General features: G+C 44.5%; 1 protein-coding gene across 1 annotated transcript in view; it reads right to left on the bottom strand.

Moving 5' to 3' along the window:
- tbc1d8 (TBC1 domain family member 8) overlaps positions 1–22,242 on the bottom strand; it is a 52,820-nt gene that overhangs the window by 3,010 nt on the left and 27,568 nt on the right. The window contains exons 6-18 of the mRNA XM_078286004.1: positions 21,902–22,109; positions 17,904–18,101; positions 16,642–16,797; positions 14,817–14,967; positions 11,977–12,191; positions 10,407–10,524; positions 8,387–8,672; positions 7,505–7,664; positions 6,087–6,185; positions 5,040–5,108; positions 3,244–3,505; positions 516–581; positions 37–123 (exon numbers count right to left, since the gene is read on the bottom strand). Of these exons, the coding sequence (XP_078142130.1) occupies positions 37–123; positions 516–581; positions 3,244–3,505; positions 5,040–5,108; positions 6,087–6,185; positions 7,505–7,664; positions 8,387–8,672; positions 10,407–10,524; positions 11,977–12,191; positions 14,817–14,967; positions 16,642–16,797; positions 17,904–18,101; positions 21,902–22,109 (2,075 nt within the window). The remainder of the gene's footprint in view (positions 1–36; positions 124–515; positions 582–3,243; positions 3,506–5,039; positions 5,109–6,086; positions 6,186–7,504; positions 7,665–8,386; positions 8,673–10,406; positions 10,525–11,976; positions 12,192–14,816; positions 14,968–16,641; positions 16,798–17,903; positions 18,102–21,901; positions 22,110–22,242) is intronic.

The raw sequence follows: 22,242 nt of genomic DNA on the forward strand, positions 1-22,242 counted from the left end.
TGTGTGTGTGTGTGTGTGTGTGTGTGTGGAGCGTACCTGGCGGCAGGTCGACGTACAGCGGCCTGGTGGTGGACAGCAGGGGGCTCTTCATCGGAGAGGGGTCATCCTCACTCTCTGTCAGAGCTGCACACACACACACACACACACACACACACACACACACACACACACACACACACACATTTAAATGATTTATTTATGTCCACATAAATACAAGCATACAAAGGACATAAACATTATGAATGCAGTCAAATATTTGGAGTCAGTTACATAAGTGCCTAATTGGCAACCACATTGTTGCATACACACAAACACACACACACACACACACACACACACACACACAGTCAAATCAACCAATAAATCACAGCCTTGAGTGCTAATGTGCTTCACCATGTTGAAAGACAGTGAAATCATGGGTTAAGACAGTAAAAAGCACTGTGTATGTGTGTGTGTGTGTGTGTGTGTGTGCGTGTGTGTGTATGTGTGTGTATGTGTGTGTGTGTGTGTGTTACCTGGTGGGATGTGCAGACGATACAGCAGCCTGATTTTCTCATTCAGCTCCTCGCAGTATAAAGTATCTGAGAGAAAGAAGAGAGAAGAAAGAGAAGAGAGAGTTAAATAAAAAAAACACTTTTATTATTTCTTCTTTTATATTTCTTGTGTTTTTATCATTTGTCCCTGTAACTGTTTGAGTAATTTAAATTTCATGAAACGACCTAATGAAACAAATTAAATTTCATACACTCATTTCATGTAAAATTCATCATTAATGCTTCAGCACGTCCAGCAGAGAACGTCACAACCTGACAGTTGACGTTTCACCGCGAGTCCAGTCTTTATTTTTTTGGACATCTTACCACCTGGAGCACTGATTCTCAACCTTTTTCATATCAAAGACCCTAATTCAGTCCATTTTAGAGCCACAGACCCCCATTTGATGAGATTTTGTCTCTCGGACCCAAATCTGAGAATATTTTTATTGTCAGATATGATTTTGTCCAGAATCCCATGACTGTCTGTATTGTAGGTAGAGAGATAACAGAGAAACTATGATCAAAACAGTCATTCTTCTACATTCTCTAACTGTGTTCACTTCTTGTAAATGAAATAATGCTGAAGTTTAACAATTCATCAATTTGCTGGGGACCCCCTGGAACCCCCTCAAGGACCCCTGGTGGAACCCCCCTTTTTTATTCTCATTTATTTATTTAATTTAATTTTTTCATGGGTATGTGTTGGGTAGGTTGGGAAGGGGGCTGGGAGGGAAGTGAGGATTGGTTTGGGAGGGAGGGTTTTGGTAATCACTGTATTTTCCCTGTCACAAATGCTGTAAACTGAAATTGAAAATGTCAATAAATATATTGTTCAAAAAAAAAAAAGGACCCCTGGTGGTCCCCGGACCCCACGTTGAGAACCACTGACCTGGAGGACTGAAATGAATCAACACAGACAAGAAGATGCCATGTTAATAAGCTCTAAACTCCCCTGCAGGCCTGTTTGCAGTTGCAGTCTGTTCCAGTCTCTCCTGGCCTCCTGCGTATCGATCCTGGTCTAACAGCTTTGTGGGCAGGAGGCCAGAAGGATGGAGGGATGAGACGGAGGGATGAGACGGAGGGATGAGACAGAGACAGAGGCAGAGTCTGGCAGAGATCCAGATCCAGACAGCATCAGTTTACACTCTGCTGCTCCTGCTGCCAGGGGAAACCTGTTCACCTCTGGATCCCGACTCCCACTGTGCTCACGCTTATGATTTGCATACTGTGTTTAGGCAAAGAAATACTCTCAGTTTCTATTTCTCTGTCTCTCTCTTAGTCTGTTCAAATCAAGTCAGCTTTACGTCTCTACTGTCCGTCCAAAGTGAAAAGCAGACCGAGCACGTAATGAAAAAGCCGGTAAAACACATCAGTCACACTGAAGGGCCAGAGAGGAAAACTGGGTTTATAATCGATTTGTTGAAAAATGTCAGTGGATTCTGCCGACTTGACACTTTGTAAAACGCCGCTCCACAGTCAAAGGGCCGCGACGGCAAAAGAGTGAGGTCACCATTTAGTTTTATACGATTCTCTATTAATAAATGAATCAGGTTATTAATAAATAACCTGATGAAGGTCTGTGTACCGAAACGTTCCCAATAAATCTTTTCTAATTGTAAGTAGACAGTGTGCCCGAGTCCTTTGTTCTACTATTTGATTCTCTATTGATTAAATTTCTCATAAAATTGAACTGAAAATGTTGGATGTATTTTAGTTTTTACGGTCATAAATTCATTTTGGAAATTTTAGCAGACTTAGAAAAGCGCTATATAAATGTAATCAATTATTATTATTATTATTATTATTATTAAGCTTCGTGATGTTGCAAGGTGTTGTGGGATGTCATACTCCATCTGAGGAACCACATGCTTCCTTCAGCCAAAACAAGGAACTTTAAAAGGACACTCACCATGTGTCCTACCTGAGTGAGACAGAAATACAACCTCCTACCTCGACATGCTGCCTAGAGGAAGCTTCCTTCCTCTCTCTGCAAACAAGGAACCATGTTAGGAAGCTTCCTAGTTAGGGAGCAGGGAGGTAGGAAGCTAGGAAGCTCCTTCTGAATGAGACAGAGCTTCTATCTTTGCCTTCTATCTTTATCGTCTGCCTCTCTCTCTCTCTGTCCCTCTCTCCCCCTCTCCCCCCTCTCTATCTCTCTCTCTGTCTCTCTCTCTCCACCCCCCCTCTGTCTCTCTTTCTCTGTCTCTCTCTCTGTCTCTGTCCCTCTCTCCCCCCTCTATCTTTCTCTGTCTCTCTATCTCCCCCCATCTCCCCTCTCTTTCTCTCTCTCTCTGTCTGCCTCTCTCTCTCCCCCCTCTCTATCTTTCTCTGTCTCTCTATCTCCCCCCATCACCCCTCTCTTTCTCTCTCTCTCTCGCTCTCTGTCTCTGTCTCTCTCTCTCTGTCCCTCTCTCCCCCCTCTCTATCTCTCTCTCTGTCTCTCTCTCTCTCTCCACCCCTCCTCCCTCTCTCTGTCCCTCTCTCCCCCTCTCTATCTCTCTCTCTGTCTCTCTCTCTTCACCCCCCCTCTCTGTCTCTCTCTCTCTCTGTCTCCCTCCCCTCCTCTCTCTCTCTCTGTCTCTCTGTCTGTCTGTCTCTCTCTCTTCACCCCCCCCTCTCTGTTTCTCTCTCTCTCAGTCTCTCTCTCTCCCCTCCTCTCTCTCTCTCTCTCTCTCTCTCTCCCCCCCCCCCCCCCCTCTCCACCTACCCAGCCAGCAGGCGAACTCCCTGAAGCAGACCAGGTTGTCCCGGTCCTGGTCCAGCAGGATGAAGGTCCTGTTGGACAGGGTGTCTGTGTGCTGGAGCGACCCTCCGGGCCACGGAGCCAGCAGAGCGTACAGACTGTTGAACTGCGGCCGGTCCAGGCGGTACTGCTGCTCCGTGTAGGAGCGCCCCGAGGCCCCGCCCCCCCACGCCGCCGCCGCCGCCGAGCTGCTGTCACCCCAATACAGACTGATGAAGTGCTCCGTCTGGTGGGGTGGGGGGGGGGGGAAGGGAAGGAGGTGGGGAGAAGCCAAAAGAGAGAGAGAGAGAGAAGATGGGAGGGTGGAGGAGAGAAAGGGGGGAGGGAAGGAGAGGAGAAGAGAAAGGGGGCAGGGAAGGAGAGGAGAAGAGAAACGGGGGAGGGAAGGAGAGGAGGAGAGAGTGAGGGAAGGAGGTGAGGAGAAGCCAAAAGAGAGAGAGAGAAGATGGGAGGGTGGAGGAAAGAAAGGGGGGAGGGAAGGAGAGGAGGAGAGAGTGAGGGAAGGAGGTGGGGAGAAGCCAAAAGAGAGAGAGAGAGAGAAGATGGGAGGGTGGAGGAGAGAAAGGGGGAGGGAAGGAGAGAGTGAGGGAAGGAGGTGGGGAGAAGCCAAAAGAGAGAGAGAGAAGATGGGAGGGTGGAGGAGAGAAAGGGGGGAGGGAAGGAAAGGAGGAGAGAGTGAGGGAAGGAGGTGGGGAGAAGCCAAAACAGAGAGAGAGAGAGAAGATGGGAGGGTGGAGGAGAGAAAGGGGGGAGGGAAGGATAGGAGGAGAGAGTGAGGGAAGGAGGTGGGGAGAAGCCAAAAGAGAGAGAGAGAGAAGATGGGAGGGTGGAGGAGAGAAAGAGGGGAGGGAAGGAGAGGAGGAGAGAGTGAGGGAAAGAGGTGGGGAGAAGCCAAAAGAGAGAGAGAGAAGATAGGAGGGTGGAGGAGAGAAGGAGAGGAGGAGAGAGGAAGGAGAAACCAAGAAAGAGAGAGGGAGGGAGATGAGATGAGAGAGGAAGAGGGATATAGAGAGAAGGATAGGGGAGGGAAGTGAAAGAGAGGGAGAGAAAGGGAGGGAGGTGGGGAGGGAGAGGATAAGAAGAGAGGAGAGGAAATGGGGGAAGTGAGGAAGAGTGGAGAGAGGGAAGTAAGGAGGAGGAGAGTAATAGAGAGGAGGAGAGGAAGGGAGGGAGGTAGAGAGAGAGGGAGAGGATACAAGGGTAAGAGAGGCGGAGGAGAGAAAGGGGGGAGAAAAGAGAGGAGCAGAGAGGGAGGTGAAAGAGAGAGTGAGGTGGAGGTGAAAGAGAGAGAGAGGAGAAGAGAGATAGAGAGGATAGAGGTGGGGAGTGAGAGGAGGAGGTGAGGAAGGGAGGGATGTGGGGAGGGGAGGAGTGGAGAGAGGGAGGGAGAAACCAAGAGAGAGGGAGGTGAGGAGGAGAAGAGAAAGGGAGAAAGAAAGAGGAGAGGGGAGAGAAGAGGAAAGGAAATGAGGGAGGTGCGGAGGGAGAGAGAAGTGGGGAGAAGGAGGAATGGAGAGAAGGGGAGGAAGGAAAGGAGGAAAGAGAGGAGGAGAGGAAGAGAGGAATGGAGGGAGGTAAGGAGGAGGAGAGAGGGAGGGAGAAAGCACACGATTCGTCAACTTCACATCGTTAACCAATTAATTAACTCATCGTTTTCAGTCCAATTCCACTTCTTCTTCTTCTACTGAAACACTAAATCGTTTCACTCCAGTTGTTTCCGTCGGACCGAGCTGAGAGTTGAACCAGGAAGTGAAAAGTACCTTGAAGAGGTCGTAGACGTCAGCCAGGTCCTCTGGACAGATGGACACGTCCGGGGTCACGACCCTGAGCTGAGACAGACAGGGAGGGGAGAGACGCTGCCGTTATACTGAGGGAAATATTCAAATCCAACACGCTGCAACATGACATCACATGGAATAAAATCTACATGTTTTGTGCTTCATTTTCTCCACATTTCCCTGTAAATTCAGCCTGATGTTTGGTGTCTTTGGAAACTTTGGGATCTGGACTAGAGATTAAAATAAAGTTCTGTGGGTTTGAACAAAGATAATAAATGGGTTTTTTTTAATGTTGTAAGACAATAAAGAATTCTGCATCGGAGCTATCGGAGTTCGGCTACAACTTTTACTTTGAAGCTTTGTTCCTGTGGGCCAGGCTGGTGCCTGGCCCACAGGAACAAAGCTTCAAAGTAAAAGTTGCTTCAAAGTAAAAGTCCCCTTTAACATTGGTGTGTTTCAACTCATCTCCAAGAAACCAGACCAAAGCTACACACACCTATTAGACTAGAATCGCCACCTGGGGCCAGGTGCATAAAGCGAGTTTAAGACCAGTCTAAGCCTTAGACTGGTCTTAGATTCTCAGATTGGACTAGACTAATTAAGACTGCTTGATACTTAAATATTACGACCGACTTATTTTGAGGTAAAGTTAGCCAATCTTGAGTCAAGAACTTTGTTGTTATGGCAACACGTCGGCCTAACTGTCAGAGTGGGAAGTTTAAATACTGAAGCTGTTTCATAAAAGATGGCAAATCCTTGTTTTTTGGAACGAGCCTGAAGAAGAGAGTGAGGGTTTACAGACAGAAACAACCTATTAGAGATCTACAACAAGCAACAAGTAGTAGGAACAGGTAAATATAAGTGTCTATAGCAAGTTTGACTTAAGGTCACATTTAAGTCTAAGACTAGGCCTATCTTTATGCAACTGGCCCCTGAGTGCAGGTGACGGTAAAGCTGAGGTTTGAATGCTGCCAGTGTAAAAAGCACAGTGGAAACAGACTGGAAGAGAGACTAGAGAAAGAGACTGACAGCGTTTTCTTTGGTGGTGTCTTCGTGCGCCTGCAGCACCAGGATCCTGTGCCGGCACCGGAGCCGCTCGATCTGCCGCACCGTCAGGTCACTGAATTTCTGACCAGAGAAAACAACAGAAAAAACAAGGAATTGCAGTGTGTGTGGACGTTGCATTGCATTTTAGGAGCAAGATCGCCTTCAAAATTCAAAAAATTGAAAACTACAGGAGATAGTTGAGTGCTCTATCATTTGCATGTGAGGTGCTAGAGGTAGAGGTCACTGCCTCTACATTTGTGCCTGCTCCCTAGTGGCATGGAGGAGAACTGCAGCAGCGCGTCTTATCAGAATCACTTTATTTTTCCAAGTACAATAAATATACAGGGACAACCAATTTAAAATTAAAATTACAGATTTACATTCAGTATTCTGTCACTGTGTGAATTCAGCAGGTTGCAGCTGTAAAAGGGAAAGTGAGCGTCCAGCATGCCATGAGAGAGCTGGACTCACTTGGACATCAAATTCAAGGCTTTTCAGTGATTTTCAAGGTCTTGTTTGGTGAATTTCCAAGACTCAGAACCGGCATGTCTTGGGGTCAGACATGTCGTTGGTCAGAATTACACATCATACGTGTTTTTTCTCATGTTTTACTCCTGATCTTGCTAAGAAATCCTGTTGAAATCCTTCATGTTGAAACTAAATCTCCATCAGGGTTTTTCCTCAGCATGTGAAGTGTTGATGCAGAGAGGCGAGGCATGCTGAGGGATTTGGGTGCTAGATTTAAATTCTTTAAAAATCAAGTACTTTCAAGGACATTCATTCGTTGTCTTTTAAAGCCTTATTTTTCTAAAACACACAAACTTTCAAGGATTTCCAAAGCCTGTGAGAACAATATACAAAGACATGATGAACAGTGCCAGATCTCAGAGGTGTTGCATGCATGTATGTTTGTATTGGGGTTTGACTGGTATGGGTTTTTGAAAGCAGATACCAGTATGTTTGTACTGAAGCTGAAGTGATAGTCGATATTTTGTGCCGCTATTCAATATACACGATCAGGGTGGAAAAGCCTCTGAAGCAGCATTCAGAGCATCATGGGACACTAAAACTCTCCACTGAAACCAGACTGATGATGAAATTCTGTTAGTGTCAGCAGCTCTTTAAGGCAGAGAGACCCACCACACCTATTCAATGGTAGAGAAACTCTGGGAGACAGTACTGCCTTTAAATGAAGAATAACTTAACAAAAACATAACTGAAAAATGAAATTAATTAATAAAATCTGCAAAGAAAATCAAATGTTGCGTTTTTTTCTGTATCTGTGGTCAGGAGGAACCTCCATCATATCAGAGGTGATGATATCTGATATTTAATAAATGGCCGATATATATCAGTCTCTTCTTACTTTATATCAGTGTGTGTGTGTGTGTGATTCCCACCTCATAGGCTTCGTTGATGAGCTCGGTGATGTTGGTGTGTCCCACAGTGGGATCACTGGAGCTGCTGCTGGTTTCCTCTGCAGCAGACTGGGAGGAGGGAGGAGGAGGAGGAGGAAGAGGGGAAGACGGCTCTTCGTCGCTCCCCACCTGGTCCAGGAAACTACAGCAGAGGGGAAACAGTCAGTCAGCGTGTCTCCACCTGAACGCCTCCACAGGCCAAACCAGTCAAACCATTATAACACAAGAATCTATGTGCATGAAAGAGATGGGAGCGATATGAGAGAGAGATATGGATGGGTAAATTATGGATGTGTGCACAGGATCATACACTATTCTATTCCAAAATACTGTGAATATTTCAGGAAAATATCATCGCATAAAGGTAAATATTCATTATCTAGAAAATCCAGATCCAGTCAGTGAAAGATTCTCATTTTGACGACCAAGAACTCGGGCTGCTTATCCATTTTGGATCAAGTTCATTAATCCTTCATCTCTAAAATATAGACGATCCACTCTGGAGAAAGCATTATCAATCTGTCAACCAAGAACACAAAAATAAATCACAATAATTTGCTTTTAATTTTGTGCTCTCAGTTATTATGTAAGCAGTAAACATCACCTTTTTCAAATGACAGCTCATTTTGAAGAATGAAAGTAAAAACTAAACCCATCCCATTGAACTGAATGGTGATGTTAAGTGTGACGTCAAATAATATTCCTTAAAATGTTTCACACCTCATTTTGTCAGTTTTTAAATAAAATGTGCTTGTTCTCTCACAGCAGAATTGTGCGTCATGATATCCTCAAATCACCATCTCATCACCATATGATTCCCCTGAAAGACGATAAACGATAATATTGATTATCGCCCGGCTCTACCTGGTGAGAACCATGAGCGCCTGGCCGTCGTCGGCGCTGGCGCAGAGCTGCGCGGCGTTGGCGTCCAGCACGGCCAGGCCCAGCTGGAAGATGGCTCTGATGCCGTGGAAGAAGAAGCAGTCGACCACGCAGACGGCGCTGTGGAAGGGCAGGACGCTGAGGAACAGGGTGAGGAACCAGGACAGCGACACGGAGGAGAGCGGGGAGAGGTCCGGGAAGTGTTCGGCCAGCTCGGGGAGACGCTCCCGGATCAGCTCCTCGAACACAGACTGGTCCACCTGGGCTCCTGCAGCGGGACCACAGGGGGGGGGGCAGAGAGGGGAAGGGTTCAGAGTTCAAGCCTGAATGCAAAGCATCTTCCCTGCAGTAGTGTCCCTGAGCAAGACACTGAATCCTACCAGCTCCAGCTATGTAGCTGACCTCTGACCTCTGACCTCTCTGTGGAGGAGAGAAAAGAGAATTTCTCCTACTGGGATTAATTAAATACCATATTATCATATTATCATTATTAAAAAAACACACCACTGATGGTGCTGTGCTTAAAACAGAACAGTTGAACAGAATAATTGCTTTCAGTATAGTGCAACAATGAACCTGTAACTATATATTCAAGGGCAGATTGGAGTTTTAGTTCTACAAACATTTCTCAGAGGCAGAAATAATCTGATTGGTTGAGTTAAACCTCAGTGGGCGGAGCCAAAGAACCACAGGTTTTTCTGGCTTGGTAACATTAGACTGAAGCTCAGTGAAAAAGACAAGAGGTAAGAGAGGAGGAAGCTAATATTATGAAGCCTAGCGCTCTGCTGCTAACTGAAACAATAATCTATCATACTAAATTATCTAGGTTAGCTAGTTAGCTAGCTGACCTTCAAGTTCAAACTAGCCATATTAGCCTATAGCTAGCTAGGTAAGCTAGTTAGCTAGCTGCTGAGCTTCCATCGTTGTTGCCATTTATATTTATTTATATTTTTACCAGAGTTCCTTCTTTACCATTCAAGTTTGCCAGTTAGCAAATTTATCTAATGCTCTGAAAAACTCTTTGGCTCCGCCCACTGAGGTTTAGTTCAACCAATTAGAGATTATTTATGCCTCCAGCTCTGCCACTGTTTGTTTAACTAAAAAGTGCTGAGTCTTCCATGTTTGTCTCACACAGAAGAAAAACACTGACCTCCATCGCTGCCGTTTCAAAGATGAAAAGACAGACAGAAACATCCGTTTTCCAACAGAACATTAAGAGGAAGAGGAAATTGTTTCAGATGCACCTTGCATGTTGTAAATAAATAACTTCACAAAGCACAGGAAATCAGTCTGTATTTCAGGAGTGAAGCGCTGCCTAAAAAAGCCTCCCGGCTGTTTGGTGTCTGAGCAGAAAGAGGAAGAACAGCTCAGACTAAACTAAACAAAACAAAACAAAACAAAACAAAACCACATTCAAATGACTCAGCCTGCAGTTAGGCAAATGAAGGTTTATAGGTCGTTTTGGCCCTAAATTTAACCTCACAGCAGGTTGTGAGTTCATCATGTCATCTGACCGTAACATGCTCTCCCCTCCCTCAACAACTAAGTTAAGTTCAAATGTATTATCCATTTAGGAAATTCATCTGGTCCATGATGCACAAACATACAGTACATACACATAAACAACAGAAGTTGTAAGAATACGTTTTACAGGTCTAAAGTAGTTATATTCTAAACTAAATAAATGGGTTGGTAGCAATAAAAACATTTGCACAGTGCAAAGCTCATGAGATCGCCAACGACTGCCGACGTGCCTTTGAGCAAGACAGTAGAGCTGCTCAGTAGAAGCAGGATTAGACTGTGGTTGAACTGGACAACTCCCAGTAAGAATGTGTGTAAATGTGAGTATGAAGCCTTCCTTGGATAAATAAAGATAAAAAAAAACAAAAATTCTGAATATGGCTTAATATTTTCATTATCATAACTAAACATTGAAGAACTGTGATGGTACTTTGTGGTGCTTTTTGGTTCCCCTCCTCTGTTTTGACCCCTGACCTCTCACCTATAACCCTGCGGTTGAAGTAGTCGGGCAGCATCCTCTCACACACGGCCACCAGCAGCCAGAACGCCTCTTCCTCTTTGGCGTAGAGCAGCAGCACCGAGGCCAGGATGTTCATCGACTGGACAGAGGAGGAGGAGGAGGAGGAGGAGGAGGAGGAGAGAAGGAAGAGGAGGAAGAGGAGGAAGAGGATGGAGAGGAAGAAGAGGAGGAAGAGGATGGAGAGGAAGAAGAGGAGGGAGAGGAGGAAGATGAGGGAGGAGGAAGAGGATGGAGAGGAGGAAGAGGAGGGAGATTGATGTGTTAATTTCAGTGTGACTATGAAATACTAAGAAAACCACTACTACTACTATTGCTACTGCTGCTGCTACTACTACTTCTACTACTACTAGCACTAAAACTGCTACTAATAGTACCAATCCTGGGCCCATTACTTTTCTCCATCTATATGCTTCCTCTCTGCGATATCATCCGCAAATATAATATACATTTTCACTGTTATGCAGATGATACGCAGTTATATATTCCCCTAAATCCTAGTGATTCGACCAGCATCAATATCCTTAATAATTGCCTTTCCGATATTAAGTGCTGGATGTCTCAAAATTTCCTCCAGCTCAATGAAAGCAAATCAGAAACCTAATTCAATGTAAACTTAGTAGCTGGTCAACCAATATTAAACCTTTCGCTAGGAACCTTGGTGTAATTTTTGGTTCTGACCTCTGTTTCGAGGAACAAGTCAAAAGTGTGGTCCGGTCCTGTTTCTTTAAGTTGAGGAACATATCAAAGATAAGGTCCTTTTTGTCCTTTGCCGACCTTGAGAAGGTTATCCATGCCTTCATTACATCTCGCTTAGACTACTGTAACTCTCTCTATTCCTGTCTAAGCCAAAAGTCCCTCTCTCGTCCCTCTCTCAATTAGTGCAAAATGCAACTGCAAGGCTTTTAACTAAGAGTAAAAGGCGGGACCATGTAACCCCCATTTTATCTTCTCTTCACTGGCTTCCTATTAGTTTTAGAATTGATTTTAAGATTTTGCTTTTAACTTTCAAGGCGCTACATGGTCAGGCTCCTACTTACATCTCTGACCTTTTAATGTGTTTTACTTTTATTCCTTGTTTCTTAGCTCTATTTTTACTCCATTGATCTTGTTTCTGTAGCCATTTTTTTTTCTTTTTTCTAGTGTTTTTTATTCCATGCTTTTATTGATTTATTGTAAAGCACTTTGTAACAATTGTTTTGAAAGGTGCTATATAAATAAAGTTTATTATTATTATTATTATTATTATTATTATTATTATTATAGTACTACTACCACTACTACTAGTGCTTCTACTCTTACTATTTGTTGTGACTTGATGTGTCCCTATGTTTAATGTTGTTCGTTGTTTATGTTTTAATATTGCTAATTTGTGTGCAAGAAAAATTCCCTTCGAGGCAATAAAGGTTTCATAAAGGTTTACTACTACTATTACTATTACTACTACTGTTACTACCAATACTACTATACAATACTACTACTACTACTTCCACTACCCCACACACAGTCACAACATGCAGCTGCAGCTCCCCACCTGGCAGTATCCGATCTTGGGGTTTCGGTGGGCGTATGCGGTCAGCACCCGTCTGAGCGCGGCGATGCCGGTGGGGTTCTGGAAGGCGGGGTGGTCCGGCAGCGAGCGGTGCAGGTCCCGCTCGATCTCCTCCGTCGCCAGGCTGCTCTGCCCCATCGACTTCTGCACCAGGCCGCTGTAGTAGCCCTGGTGGGACGCCAGCTCCGAACACGCATCTGGGGTTGGAGAGACAGCAGGAGGAGTTAGAGGGACAGGGTGGGGTCGTGGTTCTCAACCTGAGGGGGCGGGACACCTCCATGGGCCGCAGGAGGATTCGGAGGAGTCGTGAAGATGATGTGCGTAATGTGTGAAAACTAACTGAAATATAAATGTAATCGAAATTTCCCAAAGTCCCAAGTCTAAATGTAGATTGCCAAGTCAAGTCCATGTCATTAATGTCAAGTCTCAAGTCTAAATGTAGAACAGCAAGTCAAGTCAGAACAAATCAAGAGTCCAGTATCAATTTAATATCTTAAAGAAAACTAAATATCTAGGACTTTTCAATGCAATATGGTTTTAATAGGATAAAAACTTGGTAAGAGCATCATGAGTTTGATTTCTATAATCAGTTTCAACTTCAATAAATTCAATCATTCCATACAAATTCAGAAAACAGAATTTAAATTCAGTCGTCCGCTGGAACAAATCTCATCACTTTCAATCTGAGTCATTTACACAAACACAAGATCTCAAGTCAAGACTTTAGAAACCTTTTCAAGTCATCAAAGTACAAGTCAGAGTCGAGTCCCAAGTCACCAGAACCCAAGTCAAGTCAAGTCTCAAGTCTTCTCTTCATGCATCAAGTCAAGACTCAAGCAATTCAAACTGTGACTGCTGCTGCTGCCTGAACGACTCTGAAGTCAGTGTGTGTTGGCCAGTAGTTCAGTTCAGTGTGTGTGTGTGTGTTTCAGCTGCTGCTGGCTTGTTTTCCGATGTGGAGATGAGGTCATGGTCTATTTGCGGGTCTTCGAAATCCTGCTGCTCCGGTTTTCATATGACATCAACACTCCCTCCGCCAAAATAAGAGTGCAGGAAATAAAGTGAGACAGGGAGCGAAGGCTTTAGAGCGACTACAGCTGCAGAGATCCACCAATCATCATCACCAGACACACAGACTGCATGTGAAGACATGAACTGAGCCGACGCTTCACTGACATGACACAGTGACAGAATATGAGGAGAGAGAGACAAAAAGAGAGAGAGAGAGAGACAAAAAGAGAGAGAGGGAGAAAGAGAGAGAGAGAGAGAGAGAGGTTTAAAGGGGAAAGATGAGGTGTGAGAGCGAGAAATTTCACTTTCACTATTTTACCAAAATAGAAAAGAACCATCAGAGAGGAAGAAAGAAGAAGAAAGCATGAAGCCAAGAAAGAAAGAAAGAAAGAAAGAAAGCGAAGAGGTGAGATACAGAGATGTTTAGTGTGTAAGACCACTGACACTGTGGTAAATATAAAGGAGGATAAACTAAAGCCGCTTTTCCACCGCATGGTACCGGCTCAACTCGCCTCGACTAGACTCTATTCGCTTTTGGTAGTACCACTTGGTTTTCCACTGCAGATAGTACCCCCTCAATGTGCCCCCCCCACCCCAACAACTGGTCGTCACAGCAACGCTGCATGAAACTGCCGTGACGTCATCTTCAACGCGACACACAGCAACAACGGAGGATATGGAAGGGATGGTGTTCTTGATTCTCGGTGTGTGGCTGTTAGTCACAGCAGGGAGACAGATGTTATTTCAGAGAACAGGAGAGTTTGGGCAATCCTACATCAAAGCTCAGACGACGAGACGACTCTGGTTGCTAGGCGACGCAAGAGGGTAAGCTAACCTGGTAGCTAACGTTAGCATATGTTCGCGCAATGATGACGATTCTCTCTGACCAATCAGTAGTCTGCAGTGTTTTCACGTCACCTTTCGGTATCGCCTCAGCTCGCTTGGAACCTCGACGGAGGTGCTGCCAAAAAAAGTACCAGGTACCAGGTGATATGGTGCCGGGTACCTGGTACTTGCCCAATGGAAAACCAAAAAAGGCGAGTAGAGTCGAGTTGAGCCGGTACCATGCGGTGGAAAAGCGGCATAAGCTGACCTCCAGTCTGTCATCATCACTACTGACAGAAACAAAGATCTGATATTTTCAGAAACACATTCGGTTTTGTCTTTTCCTCTTTACCTTCTTACACCTTCCATCAGTTAGATACTAGAGACAGACGGTACATTTACATCCTAAAGCTTCATGTCAGGCTGAAAAAGGGGGATAAAGTGACTCCAGGTGGGTTTACGCTAACCAGCCTGTGTATTCAGTCAGTCAGTGTGGTGCTGCTGCACAGGAGGAGGGAAGTGAAACTGAAACGAGACACAACCCAAAATAAATGTGAGAATATCGTTTTGACCAAAAGTTAATCTGGAGGCTGGAGGAGCAGCGGGTGGACAGAGAAGAGGATGTGACACACACACACACACACACACACACACACACACAACCATAACTTCCACAGTTGCCACAGTAACCTTTAAAGTTACTTAGAGCAACACACACACTCACATGCATGTATGAGCATGCGCACACATACACACTTTACACTCACACACCCAGATAACTCTTTTAGCTCCACACACACACACTACACTTTACACCCACACACATAAAATCTGAATATTGCTCACACACACACAGAATCCCAATACTAGGCCTACTCTTTTAGCCCAAATCATTTCAGTTTCCAAGAGCAACACACACTCCCCCTCTCCCTCTCCCCCCCCCCCCCCTCTCCCTCTCTCCCTCTCTCTCTCTCCCTCTCTCTCACCAGAGAAGGTCATCCACAGCTCGCCCCTCAGTGACTCTGGTATCCCCATGGCGACGAGCCTCTGGATCTTCTCAGTGCGGAACATGTGAACGCCACGACCGAACTCCGTGAAGTGATCCTCCCACAGCCGCTCCTTCACCTGCTCCATGCTCTGACACACACACACACACACACACACAGGAAAACATCAGTACATTTACTTGTGTGGACATTTCACTTACTTCTGATTGGTGGAAATGTAAACTGGACTATAATATTCTCCTTTAATGTTTATGTGACCTTTTGGTCTTGGCCCAGTCTTGGCAAAAAAACTGGGTTAGAGCAGGCAAGCATGTACGTGTAGGCATGCACACACACTCACACACACACACACACACACACACACACACACTTCAAACATTCCCGTATTGACTGCTAAGTGCATTCTCAGCACGTTACAGCTGGAAGGTCAAGTCACTCCAGCCTGCCGGGACGAGCAGCGATCAATGGAGGAATAAATAATGGATGAACCTCCAGACAGACTTGAACTCTGCATCAACCAACCTTTTTCTTTATCTGGCAGCGCTGAACAAATACTCGCGTAAAGCACTGGTTGTTGGCTGTTGCTAAGAGACGATGAGAAAACCTGCTGGAAGTGTGGCGCTCTTTATAAACACGCTAAGCTGTCAGCGTTGTCGGGAACATGCGACAGTAAACACTTTCTTTGGAAAAGTGAGAAAAAGAAGCCGGTGCTGTGAAGAGAGATTTCCGGTAAATACACAGGTTCACTCCTTCAGCCGACACAACATGCAGGCTGCGTTCACACCCGGCGTGTTCACATCGGTTTATTTTTAACTCTGCAGCGTTTCCTCCTTCAGTTCAGTCGGTTTGTCTAGGTGAGACCGATGACCTTTGAACTCTGGTGGCACCAAATAACGGCAGCGAGAGTCTCAGTCCTCTAACAAGAGAACTGCAACTCCAACTACAGGAAACCGCCCCGAAACGCAAGGGATTATGGGTAGAAGGAGACGGAAAGCCTAGCAGAACAACATGAAGTCTGGACTGATGCTCATGTTCAGCTGTTTCTTCATGTGTTCTTAACTGGTATGAACACCACAGAAGAAGAGACAGGCAAGTCCATGCCGAGATAAGATGCGGTGCGGTTCCTTAGGAGCGAGAACGTAACCCAACCACAGGAAACTACAGGAAATCACCCCGAAATGCAAGGGATTATGGGTAGAAGTAGGAGGAGGATGGTGCTCATATTCTGCTATTTCTTCATGTGTTCTTAACTGGTATGAACACCACAGAAGAAGAGACAGACAAGTCCATCATGTTGGATAAAGTTAAAGGAACTGGAATCAGATTTGTTTTGACTCCGCCCACCACCAAAATCTCTAACCTGGCTCAAGTCTCAAGTCACGAGTCTGTTAAGTCCTAGACAGTCTGCTTAAACCACAACATGATTATTTCTAAGAACTTTACAGTGACCTGATTACATTATGATTTATTTAGCTATCAGGCATTGGTTAACTAAATAAGAATGTAACCTGGATGAAGGTATGGATAGAAACCACAAGCGTACATAATCACTTAATATATAATTCAACCTGAAACACAATGAAAACTCAACTTTTTATAGTTTTAAAGTCTTTGTAACCAAACACCAACACTGCTGAAGCCAAACTGCTGTTGTGTTTGTCTGAACCGCATCCAAGTGGCGTTCAGGTGCGTCATGAGTCACCGGTCTACAGTTCAAGTCTGAAGTCAGTTTGTGTGACTAAAGTGTGACTTGAGTGTGAGTCACAACCCCCCCCCACCGCCCCCCCACCCCGCCCACCCCCACCTTGCTGTTGTTGCCGTCGGCTCCCGGCTGGTTGTGGTGGAAGGCCGTCATCAGAGCCTCGGTGTTGACGGTGTTTCGGAGAACCTGCTCCTCCACCTCGTCTCCGTCTGAGTACATGGTGTCGTAGTAGAAGGTGTAGTAGGGGGTCGGGGCACTCTGGGGGAAATGGGACAGACAGTCGCAGGTGAATAAGTAGAATTCATCAGTGAAGTAGCAGGTCACACATTTACAGAAGTTACAGAGAAAAACAAGTGAGTAAAAGTGGGTATTGTATACTGAAGGGGAAAAAATAATGAAACACAAAAGACCCAAAGAAACACACAAAAAAGGGAAAATACCTTCCCACCCCCATCCCATACATATATATACTGTATATATCTATATATAAAACAAGAATGATACCAAAATGAACAAAAACATAATGACAAAGGTAATACAGATGTATAATTTCTTGTTTTTCTTGGGCAATGGGCATATCATGTTCATATTGTGGTGTTTCTATTTGGTCTATTTTACTGTTGAAGGCCTAATATTTTTGGAGATTTTGCACTGTGTTTATAATAATGTGTTTCCAGGGTCGTGAGACATTTTCCCTCATAAGAGATAAACTTATGAAAAAATGTCTGAATTGGAGGAAAAATCTACTCAGAAATATATTATATTTTCTATATATTTTCTTTCATAAAAGCAACACGACCAGACCCTCAATAAGCAGCACTACACTACACTCTAGACCAGTGGTTCTCAACGTGGGGTCTGGGGACCACCAGGGGTCCTTGAGGGGGTTCCAGGGGGTCCCCAGCAAACTGATGAATTAATAAACTTCACCAGTATTTAATTTACAAGAGAATGTAGAAGAATGACTGTTTTGATCATAGTTTCTCTGTTATCTCTCTACCTATAGTACAGATAGTCATGGGATTCTGGACAAAATCATATCTGACAATAAAAATATTCTCAGATTTGGGTCTGAGAGACAAAATCTCATCAAATGAGGGTCGAATGTGGACTAAATTAGGGTTCTTGATATGAAAAAGGTTGAAAATCACTAGTCTAGACCTCCGAGGAACTTTAAGGGATCCTTCAGATTGCAACCATAGGAGAACCCCAGAAGGTTCCTTCCCGTTCGTAAAGTGAACCCGACGGTGCTGAGGAACCGCTAACATCTGGGCTTCTTCAAGGTACATTTCTGTCTTGTGAGGAGCCTGCAGGCGCTCACCGTCTCCCTGTGGACCTGAGCGGAGACCGGGTTCTGTACGTACCAGCGTTCTCCTGCTGTGCGTCTTGCTGCGGAACATGGAGTGCTTCCACTGCAGCGCTCGCAGCCGGGCGTTCAGGCTGTCCACCAGCTCGTCTCTGTCCTGCAGCTCGATCAGCTGGAAGGCCTTCTTACTCCGGACGCTCACTATCACCGGGTTGGGGAGCAGGCTGGTGCTCTCCGCCTTCTCTATGGACAACACCTGGAGACGGAGCGGAGGAAATAAGGGATCGAAACACAGATTTAAGAGGGAGTAGAAGGGCAATTATCCCTCACATGCAATAGAAATAAGGGTAAGGAAGCTGGGTGGTGTTTTATAGACAATACCTGGAGAGAAAATGGAGAAAATAAAGGGTGAAAACGCAGAATTAAGAGGGAGTGGAAGGGCAATTATTCCTCACATATGATGCAATAACAACGGATAAGAAGGTGGACTGCTGCTTTTTTCTTTTTAACACAATACCTGGAGAGAAAATGGAGGAAATAAGGGGCGAAAACACAGAATTAACAGGGAGTGGATGGCCAATTATTCCTCACAAACAATAAGAATAAGGGTAAGAAACTAGGCTGCTGCTTTCTGCTTGTTTTATACACAATACCTGGTGGGAAAGAAGAGGAAATGAGGGGTGAAAACACAGAATTAGAAGGACTAGAAGAGCAATTATTCCTCACATGCAATAAAAATAAGAGTAAGGAAGTAGGCTGGTGCTCTGTGCTTGTTTTATAGACAATACCTGGTGGCAAAATATAAAGTACATGTGACAGCAATTACTGCCTGTATCCCGGGGAAGCTGCTTGTTTTTCTTGGGCCTCCAACATTACATTTAAACATGTGTGGCTTCAGTAAATCATGAGCGGTAATTAATCAGCTCAACAAGCGTGGGAAACAGAGCCATGTGACTGTGTGTTGTGTAACAGCTGAGCAGCTTGATGTGAACACAAGGCCAGACTGCTACAGGCTGAACCACTGTACCAAGATAATGCTGATGCAGACTGCTGTGGTACCTTTAAAGTCACATTAAAACCACATTTTGAGAGCATCTTACTTCCTCAATGTGATGTATTTCCTGTTCTAACAGGATGTTGGGGCGGGGCTTAACGCAGGGAGGGATCATTCAAAAGTGTAAACCAATGGGAGATCAGTTAGGGAGAGGAAGGCAGTTTGATCTGGGCGGGGCAGAGGGGCGGGACCGTCATGTTTCATTGGTTGGAGTTTTTAATTTATGCTGCTTGGTACACTATGAGGTCACCATGTTTTCCAGGAAGTAAAAGTAAAGGGATTCTGATATAAAACTATAAAAAAATAAAAACAATATCATTATTTTGGGCTTAAATTGTCCAATAGGTGTATGGTAAGATAGTCAGAATGAGCTAGAAAAATGAAAAAAAAAAGCTTTTTCATTTCGTTGTGACCTTGACAAATGATACACAAGCTCCACGCTAACAGAAACAGAAGTCCTCCAGTCCTGCAGGTGCAGTTAGATTAGCACTGCAGAGCATATGTTGTTTCATCTCATTCATAGCTGATGAGCCTTAGCGTTCAAGCTGTTGCTAATATAATCAATTATTAAAACCCCCCCTATGGGAAAATGAGTGGTGTGTTTTTTTTTTTCTTTGAATGCAACCAGCATTTAGAATAAGCTGACACTTTCCCTCCCAGTAGGTGTTTTTTGTTTTTTTTAAGATTTTTTTTTGGGCATTTTCGCCTTTGTTTGATAGTTCAAAGTAGAGAGAGACAGGAAAGACTGGGAGAGGGGCGGACGCTGCCTTTACATCGCCTTAAGACCAGTGAGCCACCAGGACGCCCCTCCCTACAGGTGTTAGTTGTTCACATTAGATCGGGGCTTGAACCAATAACAATTAACACCATTAACAGTGCCACCATGCAGGCTGAAGGCTGAATGTGGCAGCGTGTGTCTATTACCACCGTGTACACTAACAGTTACTTGTGTTACTGCAGCATCCCCCCCAGCACTGTGATGTGTTAGTGTGTGCACCAGCCCATGTGTTACACTTTAACCAGCAGCTGGCAGAGTAAACACACACACACTGTTTAACAAGCCGGCCTGAAAACACAGAACCGCCTCAGAACACACGGCTTCCTGCAGAAAGACTCTGATAAAGGATCTGGAGGAAAGTCACTTTGGAGGTTAAAGGACATTCTGTTTCTCTGTGGCCTTTAATCATCTGTCTGGAGGTGGAACAGCTGGTATTAGTATTTATCTATATTTTTATTATTATCCTTACTTATTTCTTTATTCTTAATGTCACTTTATGAGTTGATCGTTGTGTTTTTTATCCTTACTTTCCTATTTTATCTTTCTTTCTTTCCTTTCTAATGTCATTTTACAAGACAAATTATGTATTTTTTGTGTTTTGTCTCTTTTTTTTTGTTTTTGCCTTGCCTAAAGAGCCAGGCTGGTTACTGGAAGGTCACTGGTTCAAATCCCCAACAGACTGGGAAAATGTAGGTGAGGAAACTGAATGAGAAACACTCTCCTCTCTTATAAGTTTAAAAAGCTGCTGCTGAGATTCCCTGACTGACTCAAAGGATCTAAACCACATTTCCTCCAGTGGAGCAGTTTCCTCGGTATCTGACAACAGTGAAATCTCCCTCATATCAGTGTGTTTGAAGCAGTGTGCTCAGTCAACATTCCTTGGATAAATAAAAGTTTAAAAAATACTGATGAAAAGCTGATGTGAGGCTTAAATAATGGTAATGGGCCACTAGCATTACCCAGAGTAAGAAGAGTGACCTTTTGGTGATGAGTAGTTGGTTGGTGAAAAGTGTTTTTTGTTGTATGGCCTAGATTCATAAAAATAAAATATCATTAACTCGATATAGCTGAGCCACGTTTATTTTTGGAACTATTTCAGGTGAGAAACCACATGTTCATCCGCTGCTCAGTGATTTTTAGCTGTACTCAGTCTCTCATCGCCCACCACCTTCACTTCTTATGGAAACTATGGAAATTAGTCCCTGATAGTTCAAAACAGTACGTTATGTTGCATCATATTTCATGTAAATTTACCAGTCTCCAGCACAAAACTGCCAGACTTAGCCACATATCATTTAAGATCACTGACCACTTAGCTTTAGAGCTGCTACAAGTTCCATTTTCTCACTTTTGAGATAATGCTAGCTGCCTGCTATCACTCAACATAGTGTGTGCTAAAGTGTTAGCATGGAGCTACTATCACTCAACATAGTGTACGCTAAAGTGTTAGCATGGAGCTACTATCACTCAACATAGTGTACGCTAAAGTGTTAGCATGGAGCTACTATCACTCAACATAGTGTACGCTAAAGTGTTAGCATGGAGCTACTATCACTCAACATAGGATACGCTAAAGTGTTAGCATGGAGCTACTATCACGCAACATAGTGTACGCTAAAGTGTTAGCATGGAGCTACTATCACTCAACATAGTGTACGCTAAAGTGTTAGCATGGAGCTACTATCACTCAACATAGTGTACGCTAAAGTGTTAGCATGGAGCTACTATCACTCAACATAGTGTACGCTAAAGTGTTAGCATGGAGCTACTATCACTCAACATAGTGTACGCTAAAGTGTTAGCATGGAGCCTACTATCACTCAACATAGTGTACGCTAAAGTGTTAGCATGGAGCTACTATCACTCAACATAGTGTACGCTAAAGTGTTAGCATGGAGCTACTATCACTCAATATAGCGCACTGATTCTTCAGATAAGGGACTTTTTCTGAAAATAAGCATTATTCACTTCAAAACTTGATTTGTGTCAGCTTCATCAGACGCAATAAAAATGCTATTTTAATATCTTTAGTCCTTAGCATCGAGCACCGGATCCAACAATTTACTGGGGACACATGGATGATTTTGGTGTGTTGTCACTTAACAGGTAAGTTGACCAATGGCTCAATTTCCCCAAAACTCAGTTTATTCCTGTAAACACTGCATTGCACTCCTCATACAGTAAATAGCGAGCCTCAGCGAGCGAGCCTGTGATTGGTCGGTACCTCAGACAGCGGTATGAGCAGGATGCAGTGTCCCTCCTCTCGGCTGGAGAAGCACAGGTAGCTGTCGGTGGTGTACAGCGTGCCGGAGGTGTGGCTGCGGGCGTGCGGCGTCCACACCGAGCAGGAGGCCGCCTCATGGAGCCTTTCGCCACGAGGAAGCAGAAAGAGTGCCAGGACGTACTCCCTCAATGCTTGCTCCTCTAGAACCCTGGGGAGAAGACGAGGAGGGGAAGAGTTAGGCGGTGACACGGAGATTATTTGGAAAAAGAGCGATGGATGCAGTTTACAGACACGAGGAAGCAGGAACAGAGCTAGCTGAAGGCCTAAACCCCTAAAACACT

This window comes from Centroberyx gerrardi, chromosome 10 (assembly GCF_048128805.1).
Source record: "Centroberyx gerrardi isolate f3 chromosome 10, fCenGer3.hap1.cur.20231027, whole genome shotgun sequence".
Classification (NCBI taxonomy): Eukaryota; Metazoa; Chordata; class Actinopteri; order Beryciformes; family Berycidae; genus Centroberyx; species Centroberyx gerrardi.